The 27,649-nt window shown below is 38.3% G+C and overlaps 2 protein-coding genes across 7 annotated transcripts in view; one reads left to right on the top strand and one right to left on the bottom strand.

Annotated features, from left to right (window-relative positions):
- The window catches only part of ASB7 (ankyrin repeat and SOCS box containing 7), a 48,990-nt gene extending 47,004 nt beyond the window's left edge, over positions 1-1,986 (bottom strand). The window contains exons 1-2 of the mRNA XM_060155502.1: positions 1,575-1,986; positions 1,310-1,404 (exon numbers count right to left, since the gene is read on the bottom strand). The gene's annotated coding sequence lies outside the window, so the exon portion shown is untranslated. The remainder of the gene's footprint in view (positions 1-1,309; positions 1,405-1,574) is intronic.
- Positions 1,987-2,403: 417 nt separating this feature from the next.
- LINS1 (lines homolog 1) lies at positions 2,404-27,077 on the top strand. Of its 6 annotated transcripts, none has more exons than XM_060170448.1 (9): positions 2,415-2,482; positions 3,213-3,262; positions 3,374-3,548; positions 17,735-18,229; positions 18,332-18,421; positions 19,257-19,398; positions 19,857-20,447; positions 21,658-21,829; positions 23,682-27,077. In XM_060170448.1, the coding sequence occupies exons 4-9, from the start codon at positions 17,831-17,833 to the stop codon at positions 24,565-24,567; spliced, it is 2,280 nt and encodes a 759-aa protein (XP_060026431.1). In that variant the 5' UTR covers positions 2,415-2,482; positions 3,213-3,262; positions 3,374-3,548; positions 17,735-17,830; the 3' UTR covers positions 24,568-27,077. The 6 variants fall into 6 exon arrangements, with proteins under 6 accessions (XP_060026439.1, XP_060026449.1, XP_060026431.1 ...); XM_060170441.1 differs by having other exon boundaries at positions 17,735-17,999; XM_060170475.1 differs by having other exon boundaries at positions 2,437-2,482; positions 3,213-3,247.
- Positions 27,078-27,649: the final 572 nt, after the last annotated feature.

Below are 27,649 nucleotides of genomic sequence, written 5' to 3' on the forward strand. Positions count from 1 at the left end.
GTTCCAGGTTTCAAGAATATGCAAACCCTCAGAGCCCCTTAAAAGTCTCTTTAGCTGTACCTTGACAATTAGAAGAATCAGGAAAGACATTAATTTCCTTTTCTGGAAGGCAGAAAGTCCAGTAGAACAGAGTAAGTCAAAGATTTCCTAACAACTTCTGCTATTTTAAGTACTTCTTTGTACCTAAAATTCCCTAAACAATCTGAGATATTAAAATAACTCTGAGATTAACAAGTCACTTTATACTCCTGCTATTGGATGTTGGAGAAGCTATTCATTTGGCTAATTTCTGAATTAACTCTTACATAATTTCCCTGTTCACATCCACTCTTTAGGACTTACATGAATGTCCTAAACCTACCTTTAGTGCATTTTCAGAAGCAGCAACGAAATACAGCAGCAGAAATGTGATCACATGAATTAGATGCTTAAATTTCAATTTAACAAATTCTCTGTAAAGGTTTTGAAATGAGAAATCTTATGAAGAGTGCCAAAATAAAATCCTAGATTCTAAACACACCAAAACATTCTTTTGTTTTAAAATTCCTGACTGTCAAATGATTAACAAGACATTCTGTAAAGTTTTATAAGTATTAGAAAATGAGGTATAACAAATACGATTTATCTTTTTATAAGAGTTTCAGAGCCCATCCACATCTGTCACACAGAAACACACAAAAGCTCAAAGAGTTAATTATACATAAGTGCTTCGGGAGGGAGTATTGCTTTCATACCATTCATACTACTAAGGTACACAGATTCACTTTTTACTAGAGAAAAAAAAGTCACATTATTTTCTGAAACTTACAAATTTCAAGGTATTACTGTACCATCCTCTACCAAACCCCTGTCAGTTAGGTAACTCAAAAGATTTTCTGATGGAGGTAGAGGAAAGATGATAGGAAAGAACAGGGGAAAACAGAAAATTGTGGTTTAACTGAAAAGCAGAGTCATTCAGAACTAACAAGCCATTAACAAGGAACTGAGGAATTCCTATGAGAGTAAGAGGGGCAGGGGGAGCTACAAAAAGGTCTCAAAGTCTCTGAGCTGGGTAAATGGTACAGTGCACCAAAAGATAAAGCAAAACACGGAAACACACTGTACAGAGAGAAAGGGGGAAAACATGTTCCTGGGAAAGAAAAGTTATTAAAATGTTAAGGATTGGGGCACGGACAGTGTTTTTGTTTTTGCTGGGAAACTGGGAGCCAGGAAAGGGTTGCATTCCCAGGTAACCATCCTGAAATAAAGCACGGCTTAATGAGTTGGGGCCAGGAATAAACAGTGGGGGAGGGGAGGGCTGGCTTATTACCTTTATGGAGGATGCTGGTCAGAGGCTCTCTGCTGCTTCTCTGGTGGGTGGGCAGCCCCGTTCCTGCTCTCTCGCCTCCCCTAGCCAGCTCAAACCTGGAAATCAGAAACCTGTGAGTGGTGCAGTACCCCGGGGGCGAGGAGGAGGGGGCTCTGAGGAAGGGGGAGCAGAGGAAGAGACTGGTAAAAGGCAAGCAGGAAGAAGCAGTGATTCTCCTCCCTCCCAGGCTAGCCCCCTTCCCCTCAGGGGAGGTAACTGACTTTACCTGTCTCCTCAGCTGCTGCTTCTCTTCTTTCTTTCAGCCTCCTCCACACTCACCAACTTCTCCATTGAAGAAACAGCCCAGGCAGGGCCGGACACGGGTGTTCTTGATCCTCCTCGATGCCTCACGGCCCCAGCCCGGCTAGCATCCAGACTGCCGAAAAGACTGAAGGCGGCGGTCCTGGCCGCCGGGCAGCCTCGGGGCAGGGGTGCAGGGAGGAAGTCCCGGCTCGGGTGGGGGGGCAGTGCCCGTCTGAGGGCTCGGAGCAGGGGGCTGCCGCGCTCCGGGCCGGAGGCTCCCAGCTACGAGGGGACACAGGAGGTCTCGGGGCAGCGAGGTCCCAGGTCATTCAGGGTCCGAAGTGCCAGCCGCGGGGGATCCAGGCAGGGGGCTTTCGGGATGCACTTTGCACTGATCCACCCCCGCCCCCTCCCTCCAGCACTTTGGGGTCACTGGGATGGGACCAAGCCTTCAGCAGCCAATCAGCGGCCGCACTGGAGCCTGAGCCCGGAGCCGTAAACTAGGTCCGGGGTGGGTGGGGGTTGGGGGTGGAGGCGACTTGGTTGGTTGGTTGCTTCCTTCCCTCCTCCTTACCCCAGCAGCACCCACCCCTAGCCTGCCGTAAAGCCGCCTGTGCATTCGCGACAATAAGAGGAGGCGTGCCGATCGAGGTTAGGACTCGTCTCCGATTGGCCTCAGTCACTTCCCCCTCCCCGTGGCTTCCGCTGCTCCGCCCCTGGCGGATGGACTCGAAGCGGTTGCTAAGAAACACTGTAGGCCGAACAGGTCCTCTGCGCATGCGGAAGAGGAAACGCCTTGTACTTTCCGTGAACTACGGTGTCTCGGAAGGGGCCGGGGTTTGCTCGAATGGCGGTGCAAAAGCAGAGTGGCTTGAGTCAGATCCCTGGTAGGTAAGTGGGCGCAGCCGCTGACCTCGGCTGCGGGGGAGGCGTGTGTGCGGCCGACTGAGAGGCTGTTCCAGGGCTTAGGATTGCGGAGGCGTCAGTCCCCAGGAAGTCAGGAGAGGGGCGCCTTGTCCCGCCGCTCTCCTCAGAGCTTTTTAGACGCGACTGCCGGGTCCTGGGCTCCTCTCTCGGTCCCTGAGGCTCCGCTAGCTCCCAGGCTGGGCGTGCCTCGCCTAGCGTGGCAAAGAGGACTCTCTGTGGGGTGACGGTAATGCTTCAAGGGCTTTCCTGCCAGAACAGCGACCCTCACGAATTCCTGTGAATGAAAGGGAAAAGAGTGGAAAGTATGGGAGATGGACGTGTTTATTAAGTGCATTTTTTTCGTTTAGCCGGTATTTACCCTCCGGTCACTGTTCTAGCCGTTAGGGAGACAACGGTGAACGAGATAGGATAGATGCAATCATTTGCCCTCGTCACTTTAACAGAGAGACCGACAAACACAAAATTATTTATCAGATAGGGATAGGTTATGTAAAGAAAAGCAGAATAATGGGATCGAGATTGGCTAGGGCGCGATGGCTATTTTAGATAGGAAAGGTCTCTGAGGAAGTGACATTTGAGTATCAATCTGAGTGAGGAAGAGCTAGCCATGCCAAGAACTGAGGGAAGAATTTTTCAGGCAGAGACATCAAAAGGGCAAAGCTTCTGACGCTGGAATAATCTTTGCTGTTGACAGGAGCTGCAAGAAAGAAGGCCAGGTAGTCAAGCAGCGTAAGAGGGAGCATGGTTAGTAATGAAGTTGAGGGTGGGGGAGGGGGGGTGCGACAGGCTGCGGATCTTGCAAGACCTTGTAGCGGGTGGTCGGAAAGTTATCGTATCTGTTTATGTTTTGAAAAGATCACTGGCTGCTCAGTGGAGAAGACTGCAGCGGGGAGTGAGGTTAAGGCAAATGTGAAAGACTGTTGCAGTAGTCCAGGCAGTAGTTGACATTATCTTAAACTAAGCCACCCAGTACACCAGACGTTTGACTACCACCGATGTCCTCAAAGAAAGGCCTAATTGTATAAAGGAAGTATGCATTTCAACGTATCAGCTGTTTTTGTTTAATAAAATATATTAAGATGTTTTGTGGCAGATGGGGGTCACTGCAAACACTTTAAATTGATATCCTCGTATTTTATTGTACATTATCATTCATTTATCAAGAATACTAGTTTTGGTGCCTTCTACATGAGCTACTTATTGGTTTAGGTGGGCAAACTGGGTTCAGGCCTGCCCAGGGAAGCTCGTAGTCAAGCATAGGGGAACCAAACTAGAAAATAGTTATGGACAATTCAGTGAGAGAAATACTGTGTATAGGCTGAGGGAGCACTTGGCAGGGCCCTCTAATCCTGACTTGGATATGTGGAGGGCTCCCCAAGACTGGAGGTTTCCTAGTTGAAGGTTGAGAGTGGGAGGGAAATGGTTGAGTGTGATTTAGAAAGAATGGGCCAAGCAAAGCTTGGGAATCCTTAAAGTGCACAGAGTTTCTGAGGCCCTCAGAGAAAGCCTGGAGCTAAGTTTGTGGGGCACAGAGGTGAGAAGACCCCAAGAGCCAGATCTCAAAGGACATGCTAAGCCATGTTCAAGGATTTGGACTTTATCCGAATGAAAGTTGAGATGTCTTTCAGAAAGAAGTTGGTGTAGGGTGGGCGAAGAAACAGCCGCTTAGCACGGACTCTGTTGTGGTTGTCCAGGGTAGGAGTGGTGTACTGTAACAGTGGCAGTGAGGATAGAGAGAAGTAAGGTTAGGAAGGGTCCAGGAACATAGCCAGGTTTCTCACTTGGGTGACTGTGAGATACAGGTGCCGTACACTGAGATGGCAAGTTTGAGAGGCCATAGACTGAGTTGAGTTTGTATTGAAGGTGCTGTGGAAACTCCAAGTACAGCTCTCCACTGGCATTTAGATACATGAGTGTGGAGCCCAGAAGAGAGCTAGACCTAACTGTGGGTTCTGAGTTGTTAGCATGTAGATATTAATTGAAGACATTGAAAGTCCCTGAAACATTTAAGGGACTACAGTCAACCCTCTGTATTCAAGGGTTCCACGTTCAACCAACCTCAGATCAAAAATATTTGTAAAAAGAAAAACATTCCAGAAAGTTCCAAAAACCAAAACGAACTTACCACCAGCTTAGCAACTATTTATATACCATTTATGTTGTATTAGGTATTGTAAGTACGAGATGATTTAAAGTATAAGGGAGGATGTGCATAGGTTCTATGCAAATACAATGCCATTTTATGTAAGGGACTTGAGCATCCACTGATTTTGGTATCCCAGAGGGGTCCAGAACCAGTCTCATACCCAGAAATGACTGTAGAAGGAAAGGGGTCCAGCAAGCGTGTCTGAGAAGGAATCTCCAGAGAGGAAGAAGGAAGTCCAAGAGAAATGGACTTGTCAAGGATTAAATACTTCCATTAAAATACTTTTAATGGAAGGACTACACAATTATTATCTGTGTGAACATGTGCCCGTTTTTCCTTTAAAGAATATACCCGTTTGGCCAGCAAGTCTACTGATGAAATTGTAAGCAGAAGCCCCTTTTAAGAAGAAAACTTGAAGACTTGCAGGGGGAGGGGAATGAAAAGATGTATTATAAAGTGAGAACCCTCATGCATGATAGAGAAGGCACTGAAATTCTGTGGATTGATGATTAAATTAATATTCACATCTGGTGAGCCCTAAAGACTTCTTTCCTTTGTCCTGTGTAAGGCTTTTCAGAAAATACAAATTCTTAAAAGAACATTCTTGCTAAACATTTGCTTAGATTAGAAAAAATTAAAGTTGTGTATTATTAAAAGCCAGGCTGCAAATTATACAAGAAAAGTTTTTAATTACTTCTGGCTGTTCCTTTAAACCAAATCCACCCAGAAAGTATCATATCTAACTGTATATTCAAAAGAATATACAGTGCAAAACTCTGCGAGCAGTTTCCAAAGGGGTTTCAACAAGAGCCTGGAACAGAGGTACTCTATTTGGAGGTAACTTCATAAAAAAACTACTTTGAAGGCTACTACGTATTTTTGGTGTATAATTTCCAATTTTTAAAAAATTAGGGCTTCCCTGGTGGCGCAGTGGTTGGGAGTCCGCCTGCCGATGCAGGGGACGCGGGTTCATGCCCCGGTCCGGGAAGATCCCACATGCTGCGGAGCAGCTGGGCCCGTGAGCCATGGCCGCAGAGCCTGCGCGTCCGGAGCCTGTGCTCCACAACGGGAGAGGCCCGCATACAGCAAAAAAAAATAAAATAAATAAATAAAAAATAAGCTATTTTTTATATCTTTATACTTCTCAGCAATATTTCATAACTTTGAATTTCTAAATTTCCCTTCCTCCTTGAAGTACATAGCTGAATTATAATTAGAAACCAGTTATATTCAGACATATTAAATGATATTACATATTAGCAACTTCTGATCTTTCAATTCTGCCATGATTTCTTACTGGTTTATTATAAAAACAAAATAACATCACAAAAAGTTTGGAAAACAACTTACAATACCTCAACTTCAGTACCACCACCAACTGTATTTTTTTTGGGAGGGGGGTACGTGGACCTGTCACTGTTGTGGCCTCTCCCGTTGCGGAGCACAGGCTCTGGACGCGCAGGCTCAGCGGCCATGGCTCACGGGCCCAGCCGCTCCGCGGCATGTGGGATCTTCCCGGACCGGGGCACGGACCCGTGTCCCCTGCATCGGCAGGCGGAATCTCAACCACTGCGCCACCAGGGAAGACCCCAACTGTATTTTTGCATACTCTTTTTGTCTTCAGACATTTCACACGGTTCCAAGAGTATTTGTGCTATGGGGAATTCCCTGGCAGTCCAGTCGTTGGGACTCCCACACTGTCACTGCGGAGGGCCCAGGTTCGATCCCTGGTTGAGAAACTAAAATCTCACAAGCCACATGGCGTGGCCAAAAAAAACCTCATGCCATGAATTTCTAGACTTTATCTGTGCATTCTGTGTAAATAATTACTGCTTCCTTCTTGGGAACCTGGATTGCTACCTGACATCCCTAGTACTCTTGGTTTCTGGAATTGCGTAGAGGCTTTAGGAATCTCCTGGTCCAGTGATTTTCAAATTTTCGTAGCAGTGGGACTCCAATGTAAAAAAGTCTATTAAAAGTGGTATTTTACTAGTATGAATGTAAGTTATAAGTTCAGTTTTATAACGTTTACTGATTATAGAATCAGGCAGTTTTGAATTCCAAAAGGAATGAAAGGAATGAATAAATATGTGAATAGTTATGGAGAACACATTCAGTCTTAAAGCATCCTCAGCACCCACGCAGTTTGGATAGTGTGTTTGCAAAATGCTGCTTCAACCAAGACATGAAGGTCTATGAGCTGCTTAACAGAAACTGGTATCTGAGTTGAATCCTAATTTTTCCTAGCTTTTCCACTTCTCTGGTCATTTATTTTTCACTTGAAATCCTTTGATCACGTTGCAACAATTTTTAAGATTACTGACAGATACAGTTATATCACAACCAGGGAACATGGTATTACCACACTTTCACAGAATGTGCTACTAGATAATTCTAAGTTGCTTTCTTGTATTGGTGCTCTCAAATTTGGTAATTCTTAAATTATAACTTTTCATTGATTTAAAAGTTTAGATTGCATAATATTTTTTAACAAGTTAAAATTGATTAGATTTCACCAGACATACTTCATTTTCCATTCAGTTAGGTGATATCAAATTCACACAAATGGAAACACTAATTTTACAACATATAAATGAAATAATTCATGATCAACGCTTATGATGTTTTAGTTCATAAAACCCTGACTCAACCTGAATTGAGTTTATACCCTGCATGGAAGCGGACTTGATCGTTGGAAAAATGCTCAAGCCCCACTGCAGCAACTCTGATTCAGTTGGTGCCTAGGGCTCAGGCATTTTTCCTAGTGCCCCAGAGAGTTCAGTGTGTGACTGAAGTCAAGAATCACTGCCCAGGAGGCTGTGTCTTAAAGCACGCAGTATTGGTGGAGAGGGTAAGCAGGTTATGCCCTAATGACAGCAGACACCATTCTTGGGACTGCAGGGAGATCGGGACCTGTGTGTTGTAAATAGGGCCATCAGACACGCAGTCCCATCATCTGCCTTTTAGCCTAACTTTGTTCAGCAGTACCTGGCAGGAAAGGAGGATGGGGATGGATAGAGAAATTCCGCTTTGACCTCACGGTCCCAGCAAAAAAAAATGCTGAAGGAAAGGAAGCTAACTACTGGCTCTTGAGCTTCTTGTAGCCCTGATTCTGCTAATTTAAGGGATTTTTTTCCCTCAAGGGTAGTTTTAATTTGCACTTTATTGACTTCAACGTGTGCAGCTCGAGCACATTGTTAGGTGTGTAACACAGTAAAGACTGAATGAGCTCAGAACTCAAGCCCTGCTATAGATAGTACTGCATTTATAATTATTGACATGAAATTTTTATTGTATTTTAAAATTCATAAGTTAAAAATTACACAGCAGTTAAAAATTTTTTTGAGATCAAAACAGTACTAAAATGAACTTTGGAACTGATTTTAGGATTATTTTGGACATACACACTACTCATGGACACTAAATGAATGAAGTTAATAAATCCCTGAGAACTTGACTGAAGCAGAATATTCAGCCATGAACATATTCAATAAATATTTGTTAATACTACTGTGTACCTGGCATTGTGCTAGGAGCTGGGGAAGAAGTGATGAACCAGACTCCTCTTAAGGCAGGAGTGTTACAAATTATTGCACAGATAACTTAAAGTACAATTGTGACACATTCTGTAAGACAGCAGTGGTGCTGGGAGACTGAGAGTATCTCAGGAGGACCCAACCTTGATGGAGAAAGTCATTATTATTAGTTTCAGGTGAGCAACATAATGATTCAATATTTGTATATACTGCAAAATGATCACCACAATAAGTCCAGTTAACATCCATCTTCTCACATAGTTACAGATTTTTTGTGTGATGAGAACTTTTAAGATCTACTCCCTTAGCAACTTTCAAATATACAATATTGTTAACTATAGTCACCATGCTGTACATTCCATTCCATGACTTACTTATTTTTGACCACCTTCAACCATTTTTCCCACACCCCACCCCCTGCCTCTAGTAAGCACCAGTCTGTTCTCTGTATCCATGAATTTGGGGTTTTTTTTAGATTCCACATATCAAAGAGATCATATGGTATTTGTCTTTTTTAATCTGACTTATTTCACTTAGTATAATGCCCTCAGGGTCCATCCACATTGTCACAAATGGCAAGATTTTGTTCTTTTTTTATGGCTGAACAATAATATCTATATCTATAGATATATAAATATATAGATATCACATTTTCTTTATCCATTCATCCATTGATGGACACTTAGGTTGCTTCCATGTATTGGCTATTGTGGATAATGCTGCAGTGAACATAGGGATGTATATATCTTTTCAAGTTAGTGTTTTCACTTCCTTTGGATAAATACCCAGAAGTGGAATTGCTGGATCATATAATAGTTCTAGTTTTAATTTTTTTAAGGGACCTTCATACTGTTTTCCATAGTGGCTGCACTAATTTACATTCCCACAAGGGTTCCCTTTTCTCCACATCCTCACCAACACTTGTTATTTCTTGTCTTTTTGATAAACAGCCAATCTAATAGGTATGAGGTGGTATCTCACTGTGGTTTTGACTTGAATTTCCCTGATGATCAATGATGTTGAGCATCTTTTAGTGTTACCTGTTGGCCATCTGTATGTCTTTGGAAAAATGTCTATTCAGATCCTCTGCCCATTTTTTAATCAGTTTTTTTTGTTTTTGCTATCAAGTTATATGAGTTCTTTATATATTTTGGATATTAACCCCTTATCAGATATATGGTTTGCACATATTTTCTCCCATTTTGTAGGTTGCCTTTGCATTTGCTGCCTGATTCGTTTGCTTGCAATTAATGGAAACAACCTAAGTATGTGTCGATGGATGATAAAGAAAATAACAAAAACACCAAGCTCATAGATACAGAAAACAGATCGGTGTTTGTTAGAGATTGGTGGGGTGGGGGGAGGTGGAGGGCAAATGAGTGAAGGGGATTAAAAGTTACAAACATCCAGTTATAAAATAAATAAGTCATGGGGATGTCATGTACAGCATGGTGACTATGGTTAATAATACTGTATTGCATATTTGAAAGTTGCTAAGAGCAGATCTTAACGGTTCTCATCACACAAAAAAATTTTTGAAACTATGTTGATGGATGTTAACTGGATTTATTGTAGTGATCATTTTGCAATATATATATAGAGAGAGTCATTATGTTGTACACCTGAAACTAATATAATGTTATATATCAATTATACCTCAATTAAAAAAAGAATCTGGTAAACGGTGTCTTCTATTTGCGCCTTTCTTAACTTGCCACTCCTTTAAGAAATGGGGGAGGAGCATTGTTTTTTCTCAAAATAAATCATGTTCATTCATTTTTTTTAACAATTTCACACCATAAATAGAAGTGCAAAGGAAGTAAAAGGAAGGAGTGGGGTGGGCAGGGCCTGGAGTCATTCCTGCCGTGTGTTATCTTGTTTAACAGGGCCACCTGGGGCGTAGGAAACACTGACAGATGTGCACTGGGGATTATTACGGAGACAATCATTTAACTTAACCCTCCCAGCGTCATTATGCCCTTGAACATGGAAGGAGACTGAAGCTGAGGTGGTAGCTTGCCCCATGGTGACCCTGATGTGGTAGAGACATATGACTCTAGATCCCAGATCCCAGGTTCTTACCAGTATACCACGTTGACAGAAAAACACTTTTAAGTATTGTCTTAATCATACATTTTATCTTTTATCTATAACTTAATTATCAGGTTTTTTCTTTATGCTAAAAAAAATGCCTGACCTGGATCAGAGTCCTGCCAACAAGAGTTTAATAGGAGGACGATTTACAAACATGAGGCAGGGTCTAAGTGTTCTTAGTGTTTTAGCAATAACCTGGAAACTTGTTAGAAATAAAAATTTGGGGGCCCCATCCCAGAACTTCTATATCTGAAACTCCTGGGGTAAGGCCTGCAGTCTGCTTTTACGTGCCTTGGCAAGTGATTCTGAGGCAGCTAAAACTTGTTTTAAGGAAATGAGCAAGGGATGGTGTACCCTGGGGGCTGGTAACTGCCAGTACCTGCTCTAGGCCTGGAGGTAAGTAGAAGGAGCCATTCCTGAAACTGGAAAGAACAGTCTCCTGCTCTCCCTCTCCCCCCTTCCCCCCCCATCTACTACAGGAACATGTTGGGACACAGAGAAAGGGGAAGAGTAGAACTAGCAGAGCGAAGGGAAGGTGCCTAACACAGGATGTGCTGTTGGAACATATCCTTCCCCCTCTTGTCAATAGGGTAGAGAGGTGCTCTTGAAATCAGAGTTGGCCAGCTATGATGGCCCTGATGGTGGACATGGATGATGGGAACCTCTGTCCTTTCATCTTCTGGGCCTTCTCAGTGCCTTCACTGCCCTCTCAGACTTTCCTAATCTTGGCACTGCCACCCAGGTTCCCCGCCCCCTCCCAACTTTCTGTGGAGTCTAACCAGACCCACTTTAATTTTTTGGACAAAGTAAATGCCATCTCAGTTGGGGGAAGGAACTGGAATCTTAGAAGCAGCCTTTGTTTAGAGTGCCTCAACTTCTGCCTCAAGAATCACAGCAGCCTTGTTATTGGAGAGAGATTAAGTAACCTGTCTGGCTGTGGTCAGATTTGAACCTATTGTTCCATTAGGCCAAAGCCCAGTATTGAGAGATTCTAGTCACTTAGCAAACCATTAGCTTCTCATAGAAAGAAAAGCAGTTTTTTACTTTACATACTGACCATGAAAGTAATTATTTTTCTGTATTCTGAATTTAATGTAGAGTTTATGTAAAAAAAAAAACTCCCTAAAAGTAATGTCATCTTTTTTTTTTTTAGACAAAGGAGTAAATTACTAGCAGCTTGTTTTCTGATAATTTTAAAATTAAGTTGTGGGAGAATGTCTTCTAGTGAATAGACTATGCACTTAAAAGCTCTATTTCTTAGGAATACTTTTTAAGAAAATATTTTTAAATACCATTCTCAGTTTTCAGTCTAGAAATTTTTAAAATCAAAGTTCTAATGAGTTTACATTTATATTTTAGTTGATATTAATGAAGTCTTATGCATATTGTTGCTAAGGATCAGAAGGCTGATGCCTATAGCTGAAATTGTTTTTTTTTAATTTAACTTTTTATTTTGAGCTAATTGTAAATTCACGTGAAGTTGTAAGAAATAATACAGAGAGATCTCGTGTACCCTTCAACTAGTTTCCTCCAATGGTAGCATCTTGCAAAACTGTAGTACAGTATCACAACCAGGATATTGACATTGATACAATCAATCTGCTGCTCCAACTCAGATTCCCCTTTTACTTCTGTTAATTTACGTGTGTGTATTTAGTTCAACGCAATTTTATCGCATATATAGGTTAGCGTGTTCCCCATCAGTTCTATTATCACAAGGCCATTATGACCCTACCCACCAAGTGGGAGGGGCCCTCACTAACCTCTGGCACCACTGATGTGCTCTCCAGCTCTCTAATTTTGTCATTTCAAGAATTGAACCATACAGTATGCAGCCTTTTGACATTGGCTTTTTTCTCTTAGCATGATTCCCTTAAGGGTCATCCAAATTATTGCATGTATCAATAGTTCTTTCCTTCTTATTACTGCGTAGTATGGATGTACCACAGTTTATTCATCCGTTGAAGGACAACTGGATTGTCTCTAGTTTGGGGCTGCTGTGAATAAACCTACTACGGACTTTCACATACAGGTATTTGTGTGAAAATAAGTCTTTATTTTGCTGGAATAAGCGCCCAAGAGTGTAATAACTGGGTCATATGGTAGCATGTTTAGCTTTTTTGTTTTGTTTTAAAGACTATATTTTTTAGAACAGTTTTAGGTTCACAGCAAAATTGAGAGGATGGTACAGAGATTTCCTGTATACCTTCTGCCCCCCCCACATGCATAGTCTCCTCCATTATCAGCATCTGCAGATGGGATACCACAGTGGTACATGTGTTACAGTTGATAAGCCTACATTGATACGTCATAATCACCCAAATCCATAGTTCACATTAGGGTTTACTTTTGGTGTTTTACATCCTATGGGTTTAGACTATAATAGACAAATGTATAATCACATCATTGTAGTATCATTCAGAGTAATTTCACTGCCCTAAAAGTCCTGTGCTCCATGTATTCATCCCTCCCCTCATCCCCCAACTTCTGGCAACCACTGATCTTTTTACCGTCTCCATAGTCTTGCCTTTTCCAGAGTGTCATATAATTGGAATCATACACTATGTAGCCTTTTCAGATTGACTTCTTTCACTTAGTAATAACGCTTTTAAGTTTCCTCCATGTCTTTTTCATGGCTTGATAGCACTTTCTTTTTAGCATGAATAATATTCCATTGAGTGGATGTACCACGGTTTATATATATTCATTCACCTACTTAAGGATATCTTCATTGCTGCCAAGTTTTGGCAATTATGCACGTGCAGGTTTTTTTCTGGGCATAAGTTTTCAACTCCTCTGGGGAAACACCGAGGAGTGCAGTTGCTGGAACGACGTGGTAAGAGTATGTTTAGTTTTCTAAGAAACAGCCAAACTGTCTTCCAGTGACTGTACCATTCTGTGTTCCCACCAGCAATGTAGAGTGGTCCACTTTCTCCATGTTCTGGCCAGAATTTGGTGTCACTAATTTTTATTTCAATCATATTGATAGTGGTATTTACTGTGGTTTTAATTTACATTTCCCTAATGGCTAATGTAGTTGGACATCTTTTTGTGTACTTACTTGCTCTGTATCCTCTCTAGTGAACATGTCCATGTCTCTTGCCCATTTCCTAATTATTATTATCTTTTTTAACGTTGAGTTTTGAGAGTGCTTTATATATTCTAGATACTAGTCCATTGTTGGAAATGTGGTTAGCAAATATTTTCTCTCAGTCTGTGCTTATCTTTTTGTCCTCTTAATAGGGTCTTTCACAGAGCAAAAGTTTTTAATTTTGTTGAGGTCCAGTTTATCAGTTTTTACTTTTATGGATTGGGCTTTGAAGGCCAAGTCTAAGAGCTGTTTGCCTAGCGTTGGATCCCAAAGATTTTCTCCTTTTTTTTCTAAAAGGTTAATTTTAAGTATTAAGCCTGTGATCCATCTTGAGTTAATTGTTGTAAAAGGTTGAAATTATTTTAAATGAAGTTAAATCAAGGTCTTAGTCACTTCTATTTATACTGCCTTTAAACTGTTGATGAACTGATATCAAAGTATGATAGTTAGACTTTTCACCCTGGGTTTGATGTAGCTACTAAAAGTAATTTAATGTAAAAATCAATCAAATGGGTGTCCTAATTAATGTTTCAACCTTTGGTTGCTGAGTATCATTTGAAAAAATTAATTGTAGTTTGCACTAGGAAGTTGCATAGTTGGGAAGTTGTATAGTAATTGGCCTTGATTTTAGAATTTGTGCAGCATGTAGAAATGATTCTGAGGATCAGTATTCTGCTTTAAGTTATTGTGGGAGTACCTATAGAAACTGTTCAAGATTAGGCTGTGCAAGTTACTCCTTACACTTAAGAAGTTTATTAGAGAACTTCTATTCACCCATTGCCCTGAGGCTTTGGAACATCAGAGGAAATTTGAGAAGGGGCACTGGCTGTGAAATTAGACTTTCTGGGTTCAAATCCTGATTCTGCCACTTAACTGGCTCTGTAACTTGATCTCTTTTTGCCTTAGTTTCCTTACCATAAAATGGGTGTGGTAATTAAGTACCCACCTATTACAGTTGTTATGAAGCTATTACTCACTTAAAACAGTTTCTGATACATAGTGGGCGCTCGATAAACTTCAGTAATTATTATCCCTAAATCATTGATTTTATGTGAAGCTGGGTGGGGAATATATTTTTTATATTAAGCATGATTCTATTAGGATTTGACTGCAAAATTCAGATAGTTTACAGTCCTTAAACAATAAAAGAGAGACTTTAAACAAATTTTGTGTTTGTAATGGGCACCCCCTTAGGCCCCCTGACGTGGGGATTCACTTTCCTTTTCCAGGAGGCATTTTCTGAAAGAACTCTGAGAAGCACTGCTCATTCACTTTTCCTAATTAGGTCTCTCCTAACGTTTGTGTCCTTTACAGGCTAGACAGATCTCTCTCATTTATCCAGGATAGCTGGCTCCACAGCCTCTCAGCATTCTGAGCATCCTTCCCCAGACACTTCGCTTTGGCGATGTCTCGTAAGAGCTTGGTGTCGGAGGGGTATGCCTTCCTCCAGACCAGCATGGTAATGCAGGTTGAGATGTCCCAATCTCATAGCAGCCACTACGAGGAAAAAAGTGTGGTTGGTTAATCCCCTAGTTCGTTTTTTCAGGGTTTGTCCTTTCCTTTAGTGCTATGATTGCTTTAAAACAACAACTGCAGTTCTCAATTCTCAGTGGGTTACCATAGACATTTGTTTCAATGCAGGTTTCTTTGGCCAGCATTAATATCTTAAAAGACACTGTAATTAGGAAGGGTTTATAATAGTCACAGTAGAAGCAGCCTAGCACCTATTGTCTTCGTTCATTTGTTATCTGCCTGGCATTTGTGACCCCTAGCTGATGCTTTTGTTTTTCTTTCTGTCTATAAAGCATCATTTTGACTCTTTGTATCTTCAAGTTTATAACTTTTCAATCTGATTTCTCATAACCACTCTTATCAAGGTCCTGGGTCCCACCGTGATAGAAAACAGCCCATCCTTCCCTCCAACCCCCCCGCCAAACCCCCAAAATGCTTTTTTGTTTACCTATTTATTGGCATTCACTTTAGTTTTGTGTGCTGAAATGATTGAACCATTTGAAATGGGTCTTTTTATAGGTTGAAAAATAGTTGAAATAGCAGTTTTATTCTCATTTGTGGTAAAATTTAAGGACTTAAGATGTATAGGAATATTATTAGAAGTATTTTTATTGCTATAACATTGAAATAAAAATAATTCCATTTGTGGTTGAAAATTATATTAATAGAGTTGAGCATATAATATTAAAACCTAATTAGATAGATTTACTGATTAAATTAGTTCTAAAATAAAAAATATTGTCACAGAATATTTTATGTAATAGGATATATATAAAAATGTCAGTAGTTTTATTGGGAAGAAATGTTATAACTAAAATATAAAGTAAAATAAGTATGATGGAATTCATCTTCGAAGTAGAATATGAAAACTAATTTCTAGTATGTGACAGACAAAATATACCAGACAATTAAGGAGATGATTTTATTCAAGTATTGCAACAGGGAGGATGTATATTAATGGAAAACCTCTCAAAGAAGGAAAAAATGGGGAGTTTTATAAAACTAGGGAGTCAGTAAGGAAGGGTGAAGGTGGCTCCTATCTGGAAATACAGTCAGCCCTTTCTTGGAACACAGAAGGTTCAGTGCTTCTTAACCATGGCTGCTTTCTGGGAGCACAGGGCTCAGGTAAATTTTAACATTATCAGATGGAACAAGGTTACTGATATTACCGTATTAAGTTATGTTTATAAATTGTGTGAGGTACACACCACGGTTTGAAAATAGAATTCAGTGAAAACTTTACAGAAGCTTCATTTGTAACCTTAAAATCTATAGGTTTCTTAATATTTATTTCTGCACTGGAGGACTAGAACAGGGTGGCTTTGTCTTGTAGGGGTGACCAGGAATTGAAATTCCTCACAAGCTAAGCAAGGGGAAGAAACCAGTGGAGAGGGAGGTTTGAAGACCAAGGGCAGGCCAGTAGCCCTATAGTAAAAGTGAGACCCGATAAAAGTGACAGCCCTCCCTATGAGGTCTCTTCCAGTGAGGAAGGAAGGAGGTTAAAGATGGGCATTTATAAGTGGGTCCGGGTAAAGGAGGGAATTTTGTGGATTTTGTTAAATATAAATTTTAAAAGGACAAAATCATGACCCATATAAAATGAACGTGGAACAACGATTTTATTTAACTAGTTAATTAATGAAAGAACTAGACAAATGTCACAACCATTTTAAAAGAAAAGTTGACTTTATATAGAGTAAAGGAATGTTGAAATGAGTTTACCGATGGAAGCAAAACTGGCTTTTCCCACTGCAGGAAGGGTTGCCCCTTCACCAGACAATTATGAGCATGTCCTCAGACAAGAATTATTTGCATTGCTATCAGTCACCTACAATTTACCAAGGTGTAAAATAGCTCAAAGGCAGTGAAAAGACCAAGCCCTAGTAGGATCCGATAATTCCCAGAGGCTCCAGTATTCCATTGAAAGGATATTCAGTAATCTCTTTTGCTTGCACCAAAGTCTTTCATTTTTCCTAGCCACGCTTGCTGTATAGTAACTACATGCTTTCTCTAATATTCAGTTATCAGTTGATTGCCCATTTCTCTGCTTTAAAAGCCATGTCTGATCCTTTCCTTTCTCCCCACTCTTTCTGGTCTCCATCAGGTCAAAGGAGCCTGGGGCAACCAGGATGTCTAAATTTATATCCAGCTGCAAATACAAAATACAGTTTGCTCACGTTTGGATTGCTTTTGCTTAATGTCTTGTCTTTTTCTTGGGATGGCATTTAAAATTTTTTAATTTAATGTTATAAATGATAACCAGGGTTTCTTTATATTATCATATAATTTTAAGTTGGGAGTTAATCAGCAATAACCATAATAGTTTGACCACATAGCAATCTAACTTTAGGTTTTCATCTATAAGTTGAAGGTAAAAGTTAATGAATTTGAGTAATTAGCCAAATGGTTCTCAACCTGGATGATTTTGCCTCCCAAGGGCATGCTACTGGCATCTAGTGGGTGGAGGCCAGGAATGCTGCTAAAACTTCCTACAATGCACAAGACAGCTCCCCCAAAGCAAAATTACCCAGTTCCTACTGTTAATAGTGCCAAGGTTGAGAAACTCTGACAGCCCATTGAAAAATGTTAGAGGAAAGCTAAAGTTTTACTGTAATAAAATTAAAAATAATTTTATGATCTTAAATCTATATGAAAAACATAAATTTTATTTTTATTGTTTTAAAATAATCTTATTACCAATTTTCCATTTTTAGAAATTAAGCCATCAGTATTACCTTTAACTTGAGAGACTAAATGTTTAAGTGGAAACAGATGCCTTTCCCTTGTAATGTAATGTATATAACACTTATATTTTTAAATTATTTTTCCTATTTTAGGTTTTATTGAAGAAACAGAGATTCATCCCATTTCTAAGATTAATATTTACAATTTGGATTTGTCGACCTTCTTGTAAGATATATTTGGCAATCAAAATGAAAGCTTTCTTTGAAGTTTTAGAACAATTATACAGGAAAGTACTTCTTGGAGCCACACTTGAAAATGACAGCCATGATTACATCTTTTATCTCAACCCAGCATTTTCAGATCAAGATTGCTCTACAACCACCTCCTCAGACTGCTCAAACATCCTTGATGTTCAGGGCAAGCATCAGCCATCCTCTGTCAATTTGGCTACCCCTTCTGTAGCACCTGTGTGTTTGCAGAGACATTTTCAGATGAACAGTACCCGAGAAATAATGCTCCTTCAGTTAACAGTGATTAAAGTGATGATGACCAGAATATTATCTGTCGAAACTGAATTGCATGCAAAGGAGAAATATAGAGATATAATTAAAATGCTTTTAAAATCATCTGACATCGATTCTAAATTAGTAAGCCCATTTGCTTTTGGGTTTTTTTTTTAAGATCTAGATTTTTAAAATATAAGTTTTAACATTCAGTAACAGTAGGTAAATTTATTTGTTTTCTTATAGACCTGTATGTTCCAAAACTCGGATAAATTGTTATCTCACATGGCTGCAAAGTGCCTTGCACTACTTCTGTATTTCCAATTGAAGGAAAAGGTAAGATAAGTAATCAAATTATGCTACTGTTTCTTTTATAGTTTCTTTAAAATTGCTCTCTGGCATTCAATATTTTATCAATAAAATATTTGCTCACACAATAACGTGTAAATCCACAAAAGTGTAAGAATAGAATAATATGATGATGGCTTATATCAAGGATTAGAGTCTTAAATATGTTGTAAATATTCACAAATCAGATTCTTAACCCAAAAGATGGGTTTCACATCAGAGAGTTCATAACTTTCTTCAGATTGTCAAAGAAGTAGGTGGGCCTCCTTTCTCCCCTCCAAAAAAAGGTTTAGGAACCCCTGCTTGAGACTAAGACCATTTTCACAGGTTTAATATAAATAAATTCTAAGAGTGGTCCTCAGCATAATGAAAAAATATGAACAAATTATCAGATTTTTCTCTTATCTCTGAATTAGTTAATAAACAAATCTAAATTTACTGACTTCTTTCAGCTATAATTGCTTGTTCCTTTCTTAAAATAACATTCTTTCCTGAATTAAAAAAGGCAGTATTTGCAGTAGAAAATTTGGGAAAAGAGAAAATGTATAAAGACCAAAATAAAAATTACATATCATTCCAGGTACCAGAGATAATAATCACTGGTAATATTTTCATGTTCCCTTTGATCTTTTATTTCTATGGCATATTGAATTTCTTGATTTAAGGAATATTAGGATATTTGTGTCCTTGTTTTAACAAATATTATCATACTTTTTTTTGGAAGGGAGTAAGCAATGTTGTATTGAGTTGTATATAATAGGTAATTTGTAATTGTAAAGAAAATATTGTATTATAACTTCTTTAAATTTTTTCTAACTTCTAGATAACATTGAGTAATTCCTGGATTTCTTTTTGCCAAAAAAATCTTTCTGAATATACTGAAAGTGATAAAGTAGTACACTGCCTCTGGATGCTTACCTTTGTAATAAAAGAAATCTTTAAAGATACATGTTCACAAAAAACAGGTATGAATTATGTTTCCCTGTAAACAATGGTCATTATCTTGTTCCCAAGGAGCATTATAGTTATATAATGAAGAGTAAAACTTACTTTACAACGTCTGATCTGTCTTGAAGTATGAAAAACTAAAGAATTTTGCCCCATATTTTTTGATTGAGGATACCTTTTTAAAAGGAAAAAAAGTAAAACTTCACTATTATTAAAAATTGAAATTAAAGCTTTTCATTTTTATATATCCTTTGCATCATCTGATGTTACTGATATTTGTAAAATGGGTATTAGCCATGGTTATTAGCTCTTACTTAGTCTGTGTATCTTCATTTGTTCATGTTAGAGATAAACAATCCAATCCATTTTTTCATTTTATAAAAGGATAATAATTATAAAAATTGAATTGTAAAATTGCTTTTTAAGAAGTCTTTGTTTTTCCTGTTGCTTATAATTACTATTTTTTTAATCACAGAAATTCTAAAGCAGTTCCTGACTCCTTTTGACACTATTTTTGAAGTCTTTTACAATTCCTTATTTTCTCAGCATTTTGAAAACCACCAAGATACTTCTAAACTAATAAACAGCTTGATATGTTTCCTGGAATTGCTTGAACTTCTTATAGCCTCCAGAATCCACCTGAAGTTACATTTCTCTTGCCAGAGGATGTTATTTTTGAAACCTTCTTGTGTGTTCAACGTTATTACCTGGCCTATTCAGGCTTTTGTCAAAAGGAAATTCATCATATTCATCAAAAAGTGCCTTCTCTGCAAAGTGGGTGAAGACCTTTGTCGGGGATCCGTCCCTACCTTCATGGCACCAGATCATCCTTTAGATGTGGACCTGTTGGCTTTGGCTGATGCTGTTCTGCAAGCTGTGGATTTGGGCTTTTTGAGGACACTGTCTGTCTATGGAAAACCTTCCTGCTTTGGAGGCGATGAAGTCCAACCTGGATGTGAATGTGTCCCTGGTCCAGATCATGTGATCCTTAGAGCAGCGAGCTTACTTATCATTAGATCCTTAGAAATCAAGTTTCAAAATGGTGCTTCAGCAAATGAAATGAAAGGTAACTCTCTCAAACTCCTTTTGTATGCAAAGTAATGAATTATTTACTGAAGTAAAATTATTCGTAATTATCAAATCTCAGGACTGTAATTTCACAATTTAAGCTATATGTTATTCTAGTTATAATTTATTAATTTTCTTCAAAAAAAAGAGAAAAAACTAGAATTACCTTAAGAAATAAAGTTTCAGTTTTGTGCTCTAAACTGAATTTGCATAGTATATTTAAAAATTGTGTTTAAAAAATAAAGATGCTGTTGAGTCACTTCAAAGTAAGCAATGTAAGTCAATTCATATTCAGATACTTGTAGTATATTATTCATATTTTCCTTCATAAAATTGGTATATCTACTAATACAGATTTTTGACAATTAGGAGTTGAATCGAAACTATTATGTCAGAAGTTATATTGATGAAGAAATTTTTGTATAAAATTTCCAGGATGTTAACTTAGAGTCCAAAGAGAGCCATTTAAAGTATTCAGTGTAGGTGCTCTGTTTCATTTGAGAAAAATGAATAGTAAACATCTCTAAGCAAGCAGCATAGAGTTTCAGTGAAAGGTCTGAATTGTAAGCAGTGACTTCCCTGAATTGCTTTAGGTAACATTTAGCTTGTAGTAACATTGCAAGATATAATCCTGTGCAGTTATCATTTACAACACTAGATGGCGCGTGTTATATGTCAAGAATTTTAAATTGCAGTTAAAACTCCTCAAAACCTTTTTGACTTTTGTGCTTAATAGTAGTACTTTCTTTTAATACTTTAAACAATTTTAAACAAACAAAAAAATTTTTTTCTGTTATTTTGAGGGCAAATTATTTTTGTTTGGGTGCATTGTTGCCTCTAGTAACAAACCATGTGACATCCAGTGAAGTGATTTCTGTTGCCTACCACTCATTCATTTATATGCTTTTAGCAAGCATTTATGTAACTTTTATTTCTCAGAGATAATTAGTTATTTGGCAGCGTGGGAAGTAGATGATCTGGCTATACATTTTAACTGTATCCTACTGACTGGGTCTTTTTTTTCTCTGAAGCTCAGTTTCCTAATATACAGAGTGGAGATAATCCCTAACTCACAAACTTTTTGAAAGTATGAATTATGATAATGAATTTTAAAATACTCTAGATATTATAAATTTATATATAGGGAGGTTATTATAAATGCATTCATAAACTGTTGCTTGCTCTTTGAAATTTGCATTTTTTTGAAGTTGATTTACAGAGGTTCATGTCTGAGTTACTGACCTTCTTAAAGCCTCACCTTCAGCCGTCTCTGCGATCACACAATCTTTGTGAGTGGTTGTCTAGGGTCTTCATAGAACAAGACGATGACATGCTGGAGGCTGCCAAAACAGCAATGGGCATCTACCTGAAGTTGACCAGGTTCGTATATTTTAAAGTAATTTTATTAACTACATCCCAGGAAAGCAGAAAACATTTTTAGTAATGTGTTGGACATACTATTTACTTTCCATCATTAGGGGAAAAAAAAAATCCCTAACAATCTTGTGGTTTCCTTATAAGTTCCAATTCCTTTCTTTAACCCTGCCCTACATGAAAATAGATTACATTTGAGTTCTCATTATGAAAACTTGGCTGGCTAGGCAGATCTAGGGATTAGAACTAGACTGATATTAGACAGCATGGGTTCTGGCTGAGTCACCACCTTTGCTTTACCTGTGTGATCAGGAATAAGTTAATACACTTGTCTAAGTCTTAATTTAATTGATGTTTAAGAACTCTCTTCACCTCTAAGACTAACTTGTCTTATTGAACTTCTGTAAGGTGATTTTTGCCTTTCTAAAGGTGAGTACAATCTTGTAAGTAATCAAAGGAGCTGTTGTAAATTTTCATTTTAATGTACAGTTGAACTGGGATTGATATCATCTTGAGGCAGATATCTGAAATTGATTATGAACTTACGTTACTGATGACATTTTATGCTGATCCTATTTCTGTTTATTAAAACAGCTGTACTTGGTCAATCTTGGGTCAATCTTCTTGTGGCAAATATCTGTAATTGGTAATGAAGTTAATAACTGAAGACCTTTTACACTGTTTCTGCTTCTGCTTTATTAAAACCTTAAAGTATTTGCTTTATTTCCATTTCTTTCTTGGCTTCAGAGAAAGGGATTTCTTACTAATGACTGTCGGTGCAGTGTTGTGCTGCCAGTTCTTACTTGTATTATGACACTGCTGGCAGTGGCTGCTTTCAGACTGTAAGAGTTTGGGGCCAATTTTCAAAAGGTTCTAATCAAGAACACAGAATTCCTGCATGCGATTTGAATTAGGCTTAGAAACGGTCAAATACAAATTCTGTCTGAATGCACATGCCTCTTAGAGTATATCTTAGTTGTATTCAAAGCTGACTTCTTACTCATCAAGAAAGAGGAAGCCTCTGAATTAAATTTACTTTGTATGTGAATTTCTAACTTTCTTAGCTTGAGTTTAGTGTGCTCGCAGAGGCATGTGCTCATGTCACATGTATTTTTTTTAATGTAACTGTATTAGTTAAGAGTGACTGGCTATAAGTGATAGAAATCAACGTAAGTTAGTCTAAGCGAAAAAAAAATGGAATTTATTGGCTCTTAATTGGGAATTCTAAGGGGTCAAACTGGCATCAGGTGTAACTGTATATGACTCAAACCATGTCATTGATTATTTCTCTTTGTTTCTATCTCACGGCTCTGAATTAATTCTCAGACAGGGCCACCAGCAGTGCCAGGCTTACAGCAGCCTTACAGTTATAATCTTTAATGGTGCCAGCAGAAGTCCTGGAGAGATCTGATTAGCCTACGTGGGTCACAGATTCATGTTGGAATCATGGTGGCCAGGAGCTTGGGTACTCTGATTGGTCATTCTGGGTCACATTCCCACCCCTGTTGAGGCAAGTGTGGAAGGAAAGGAAGGAGGTTAATTCCCACCTTACCACAGGGAATTAGTTACCTGTAGGAGCAAGGAATTCTGATGTCAAGAGACAGGAAGACAGAGGACTTTAATTGGGCAGGTAAAAACTAGAACTACCAAAGTCAATGGATTTTATTTATTTTACTGAATCAGATTTATATGGAGTTTGTGGAAAAAGAGATTGTTTTGAAATTTTTTTTGTTTTTAAAATAATGCATACATTAAAAAGAAATCTGATAGGAGAATTTATGGTTTGTGAATTACATCTGTCAAAACTTGTATTTGTAAACAGTCATTAATCTGAAGTCTCTGCTCTCTTTGTTTTCAGAGAATGTGAAGCTACTGAAAGCTTGACCCAAGAAAAAGAAATGTGGAACCATCACACACATGAAAATGGCTATAATCCACACTGTGTTTTTTTATTCTTATTAAAAAATATAGGATTTGATTCTACAGTTCTTCTTGATTTTTTGATTTCATCAGAAACCTGTTTTCTTGAGTATTTTGTTAGGTATTTAAAATTATTGCAAAAAGACTGGGATAATTTTTTCACCATTTGCAAGTACTTTGATATAACTGAATCTAAAGATAATGTAAATATTTGTTGTTGTATCTCCTCACTTGTCCAAGACAGAAGCAGCAACCAAACAGAGCCTAGTCCTTTGGCTGTTCTTGGTAATCACAGAGATGCTCATGCTTGGGTCTCCTGGGCTTCTGAAGCGTCTTCTGAACCACTGAACCATGCTGTGATGTCTGAGGAGGCCCAGGCCACACTCCAGGCTAATAATCTGTCTCCCCAACGAACTTCTCAAAGTCTGGTAGATTATGAAACCTCTGATGATTCTGAAGAAGAATCCACAGACCAGCGTTTAGCAAACAGTAGACTAACATCTTTACACCAAGAAGCAATGAAGAAAATTCAGGACACAATTGGAACAAGTAGGGATAAAAAAGAACTTATCCTGGAGTCTCAGTCGAGGTCTCTGGTTCCCAAAGAATCTAATACTCCCTTCTCTGTTGATTGTGACATAGGCCCAAATAACATTGTTTCTAAAGTGGGAATATCTTACAGAACAGTAAAGTGCTTTGAAGAGCTACAAGGTGCCATTTATCGTTTGCAGAAGAAAAATCTGTTCCCATATAATCCAACAGCACTTTTGAAGTTGTTAAAACATATTGAGACAATATATAATAGAAGTATGACTCCTTTGTAAAACAGGAACTGGTTTTCCGTAATATAATTGTGCCTTAATGAGGTAACAGTAAAAAAAAAAACAAAAAACTTCAAAAGGGTTTTCTAACATGCTTTTCCTTTGCCTTTTGGAAGCTGCCTAGTGACTGAAAAAGATATATCAAATGATAAGTCACTTGATACAAGTACAGCACTCAAAATTTATGGTAGTTCAACTTACACAAATTTGGGATAGTTATTGTATTACTTTCTTATTGCTGCTGTAAAAATTACCACAAACTTGGTGGCTTAAAACAACAGAGATTTATCCTTTCACAGTTCTGGAGGCTAGAAGTTCAAAATCAAGATGGCTACAGGGCCACACTTTCTCTCAAGGCTCTAGGGGAGAATCCTTCCCTGCCTCTTCCTAGCTTCTGGCCATTGCTGGCAATCCTTGGTATTCCTGGACTTCCTGGACATCACTCCAGTCTCTTTCTCTGTTGTCACATGACATTTTCCCTGTGTGTCTATCTGTATCCAGTTTCCCTCTTGTAAGGACACCAGTCACTGGGTTAGGGCCCACTCTCATCCAGTGTGACCGCATCTTAGCTTAATTATATCAGCAGGTACCCTATCTCCAAATAAGGCCACATTCACAGGTTCTGGGTAGATGTGAATTTGGGGAGGGATGCTGTTTAAGCCAGTATGGCTATTATTTCCCCCTGAGGTATTTACGTGTAATGTAATATGTAAAAAACTTGAATCTTAGCAGTTTTTTAAAGAGAGGTGATTAGCTCTATATGTATATATGTGGTCTACGAACACAAATGTATTCTTTAAAAAGAGTTTTAATAGGTAATTTTCCTATTTAAAATTGTTGTGATATGGATAATTATATTCTGTCTTTTTGAGAGGAGGCAGTAAATTCAAGTTTTCACGTCATTACAGGCATACCTCATTTTATTGTGCTTCACTTTATTGTGTTTTGTAGATACTGCATTTTTTACAAATTGAAGGTTTGTGGCAATCCTGTGTCATACAAGTCTTTTGGTGCCGTTTTTCCAACAACATTTGCTCACTTTGTGTCTTTGTGTCACATTTTAGTAATTGCAATATTTCAAACTTTTTCATTATTTGTTACAAATATAAAACTAATGGATGAGGAGTTGCTTCTTATGGATGAGCAAAGAAAGTGGTTTCTTAAGATGGAATCTGCTCCCGGTGAAGATTCTGTGAAGGTTGTTGAAATGACAACAAAGGATTTAAAATATTATATAAACTTAGTTGATAAAGCAGCAGCAGGGATTGAGAGGATTGACTCCAATTTTGAAAGCACTTCTACTATGGGTAAACTGCTGTCACATGCATTGCTTGCTACAGAGGAATGGTTCATGAAAGGCAGAGTCCATCAGTGGGGCAAACTTCATGGCTGTCTTATTTTAAGAAATTGCCACGGCCACCGTGATCAGTCAGCAGCCATCAACATCGAGGCAAGACTCTCCACCAGCAAAAAGATTACACCTCGCTGAAGGCTTAGATGATGGTTAGCATGTTTTAGCAATAAAGTATTTCTTTATTAAGATATATAGGCATAATGCCATTGCACACTTACTAGACTACAGTATAGTGTAAACATAACTTTCATATGCACTGGAAAACCAAAAAATCCGTGTGACTCACCTTGTGATATTTGCTTTATTGTGGTGATCTGGAACTGAATCCACAATATCTCCAAGGTCTGTAATGGATTTATATACTGAGAGCATAACTATATTGCGCTGGTCAGTCTGTCATTAAGACAGTCTGAAATGTTCTTAAAATATTTTTTAAATGATCCTTTTATAGAGAAATATAAGGAGACTGAACCTATCAGACATTAAAATATATTTTAAGGCTGTGTTAATCAAAACAGGGTAGTACTCATTCAGGTAGAAATGGGAAGATCAGTGGAACTAAACAGAGGATGGCTAATCAAAATAACAGATACTAATGTTAACCAAAGAGAAATGCAGAGGTCAAAAACTCTGTTTGGTAACAGAGTTGGGGGTATACATTGGAGCAGCTTCTACATAAATTAAAAAGTATGTATCTTCAAGGATTTTCAATGCCACATTGTTTATAAAAGCGAAAGACTAGAAATAATCTGGTTAAGTAAGTCATAATATATATATTCATAGTATGTATGCTCAGTTATATATACTTGTGGAAAGAATGAGCTGTATTCATGTTTACAGAAATGAAACATCTACAGTTAAAAAAAGTGAGTATACTGGGCTCCCATTTGTTTAAGAAAAGAAGGTGGGGAAGGAGTAATACACACACATTTATATATGCCTTTGTGTGTTTATAAAATATTTATGTAGGAACATATAAGAAAATACTAATAGTGGTTGCCCTGGGAAACAGATCTGAAGTACAAAATTTGACTTCTCATTATATATCTCTTTCTACTCTTTTTTTTAATTGGGTACCTTTTTTTTTAGTTAAAATTTTTTTAAGGAAAGGAAAAAAACAAACTTGATTCTTTATGTTCCTAAGGGTACATAAATGTTAAATGCATTAAAAGTCATGCTTATAAAGATGTGTTTTTGACCTGTGTTTCTCTATAAGGTTAATAAGGAACCATCAGTCCCTTGTTATAATATCTAAAATTAGGAAAAGGCAGTCTCCTATGTATGCAGAATGTTGGCATTTCAGAGACGCTACATATATTCAATATAACTAACCCTTAGGTGTAAGCCAATTCCACCCTCACTGAAGCCCTGCTGTTGGTGAAGGTGACTTGACTCTGGCCATGTGATAACTTTCCTGGCTGTTCAGAGTACCAGAGCTGTCCTGAGGTAGTCCATAAAGGAACACAAAACTAGTGATATTTGCACGATGAGTTTCCAGTCTGTAACTCCACCTCTTCTTCAAGTAAACGCATGTGTGTCCAAGTGACCACTAAGTGTCATGAATCTAATTTATTGTTTTAACTTAAAATACAACAGATACAGCAAAATACATGTATACGACTTGATGAATTTTCACAAACAACATACCTGTGAAACCAGTATCCAGATCAAGAAACAACGTTACTGGCACTCAGGGGTCCCCCTTGGATCCCCATCCAGTCACTATCCACC

This window comes from Lagenorhynchus albirostris, chromosome 1, assembly GCF_949774975.1.
Source record: "Lagenorhynchus albirostris chromosome 1, mLagAlb1.1, whole genome shotgun sequence".
Taxonomy (NCBI): Eukaryota; Metazoa; Chordata; class Mammalia; order Artiodactyla; family Delphinidae; genus Lagenorhynchus; species Lagenorhynchus albirostris.

What these genes read in the sequence shown, in the direction of transcription:
- LINS1 (XM_060170456.1), top strand. Translation starts at nt 17,831, where the DNA reads ATGAAAGCTTTCTTTGAAGTTTTAGAACAATTATACAGGAAAGTACTT. An exon ending in CTGACATCGATTCTAAATTA is followed by an intron (nt 18,230 to 18,331) that starts GTAAGCCCATTT and finishes GTTTTCTTATAG; the next exon opens with ACCTGTATGTTCCAAAACTC. An exon ending in TACATGTTCACAAAAAACAG is followed by an intron (nt 19,399 to 19,856) that starts GTATGAATTATG and finishes TTTTAATCACAG; the next exon opens with AAATTCTAAAGCAGTTCCTG.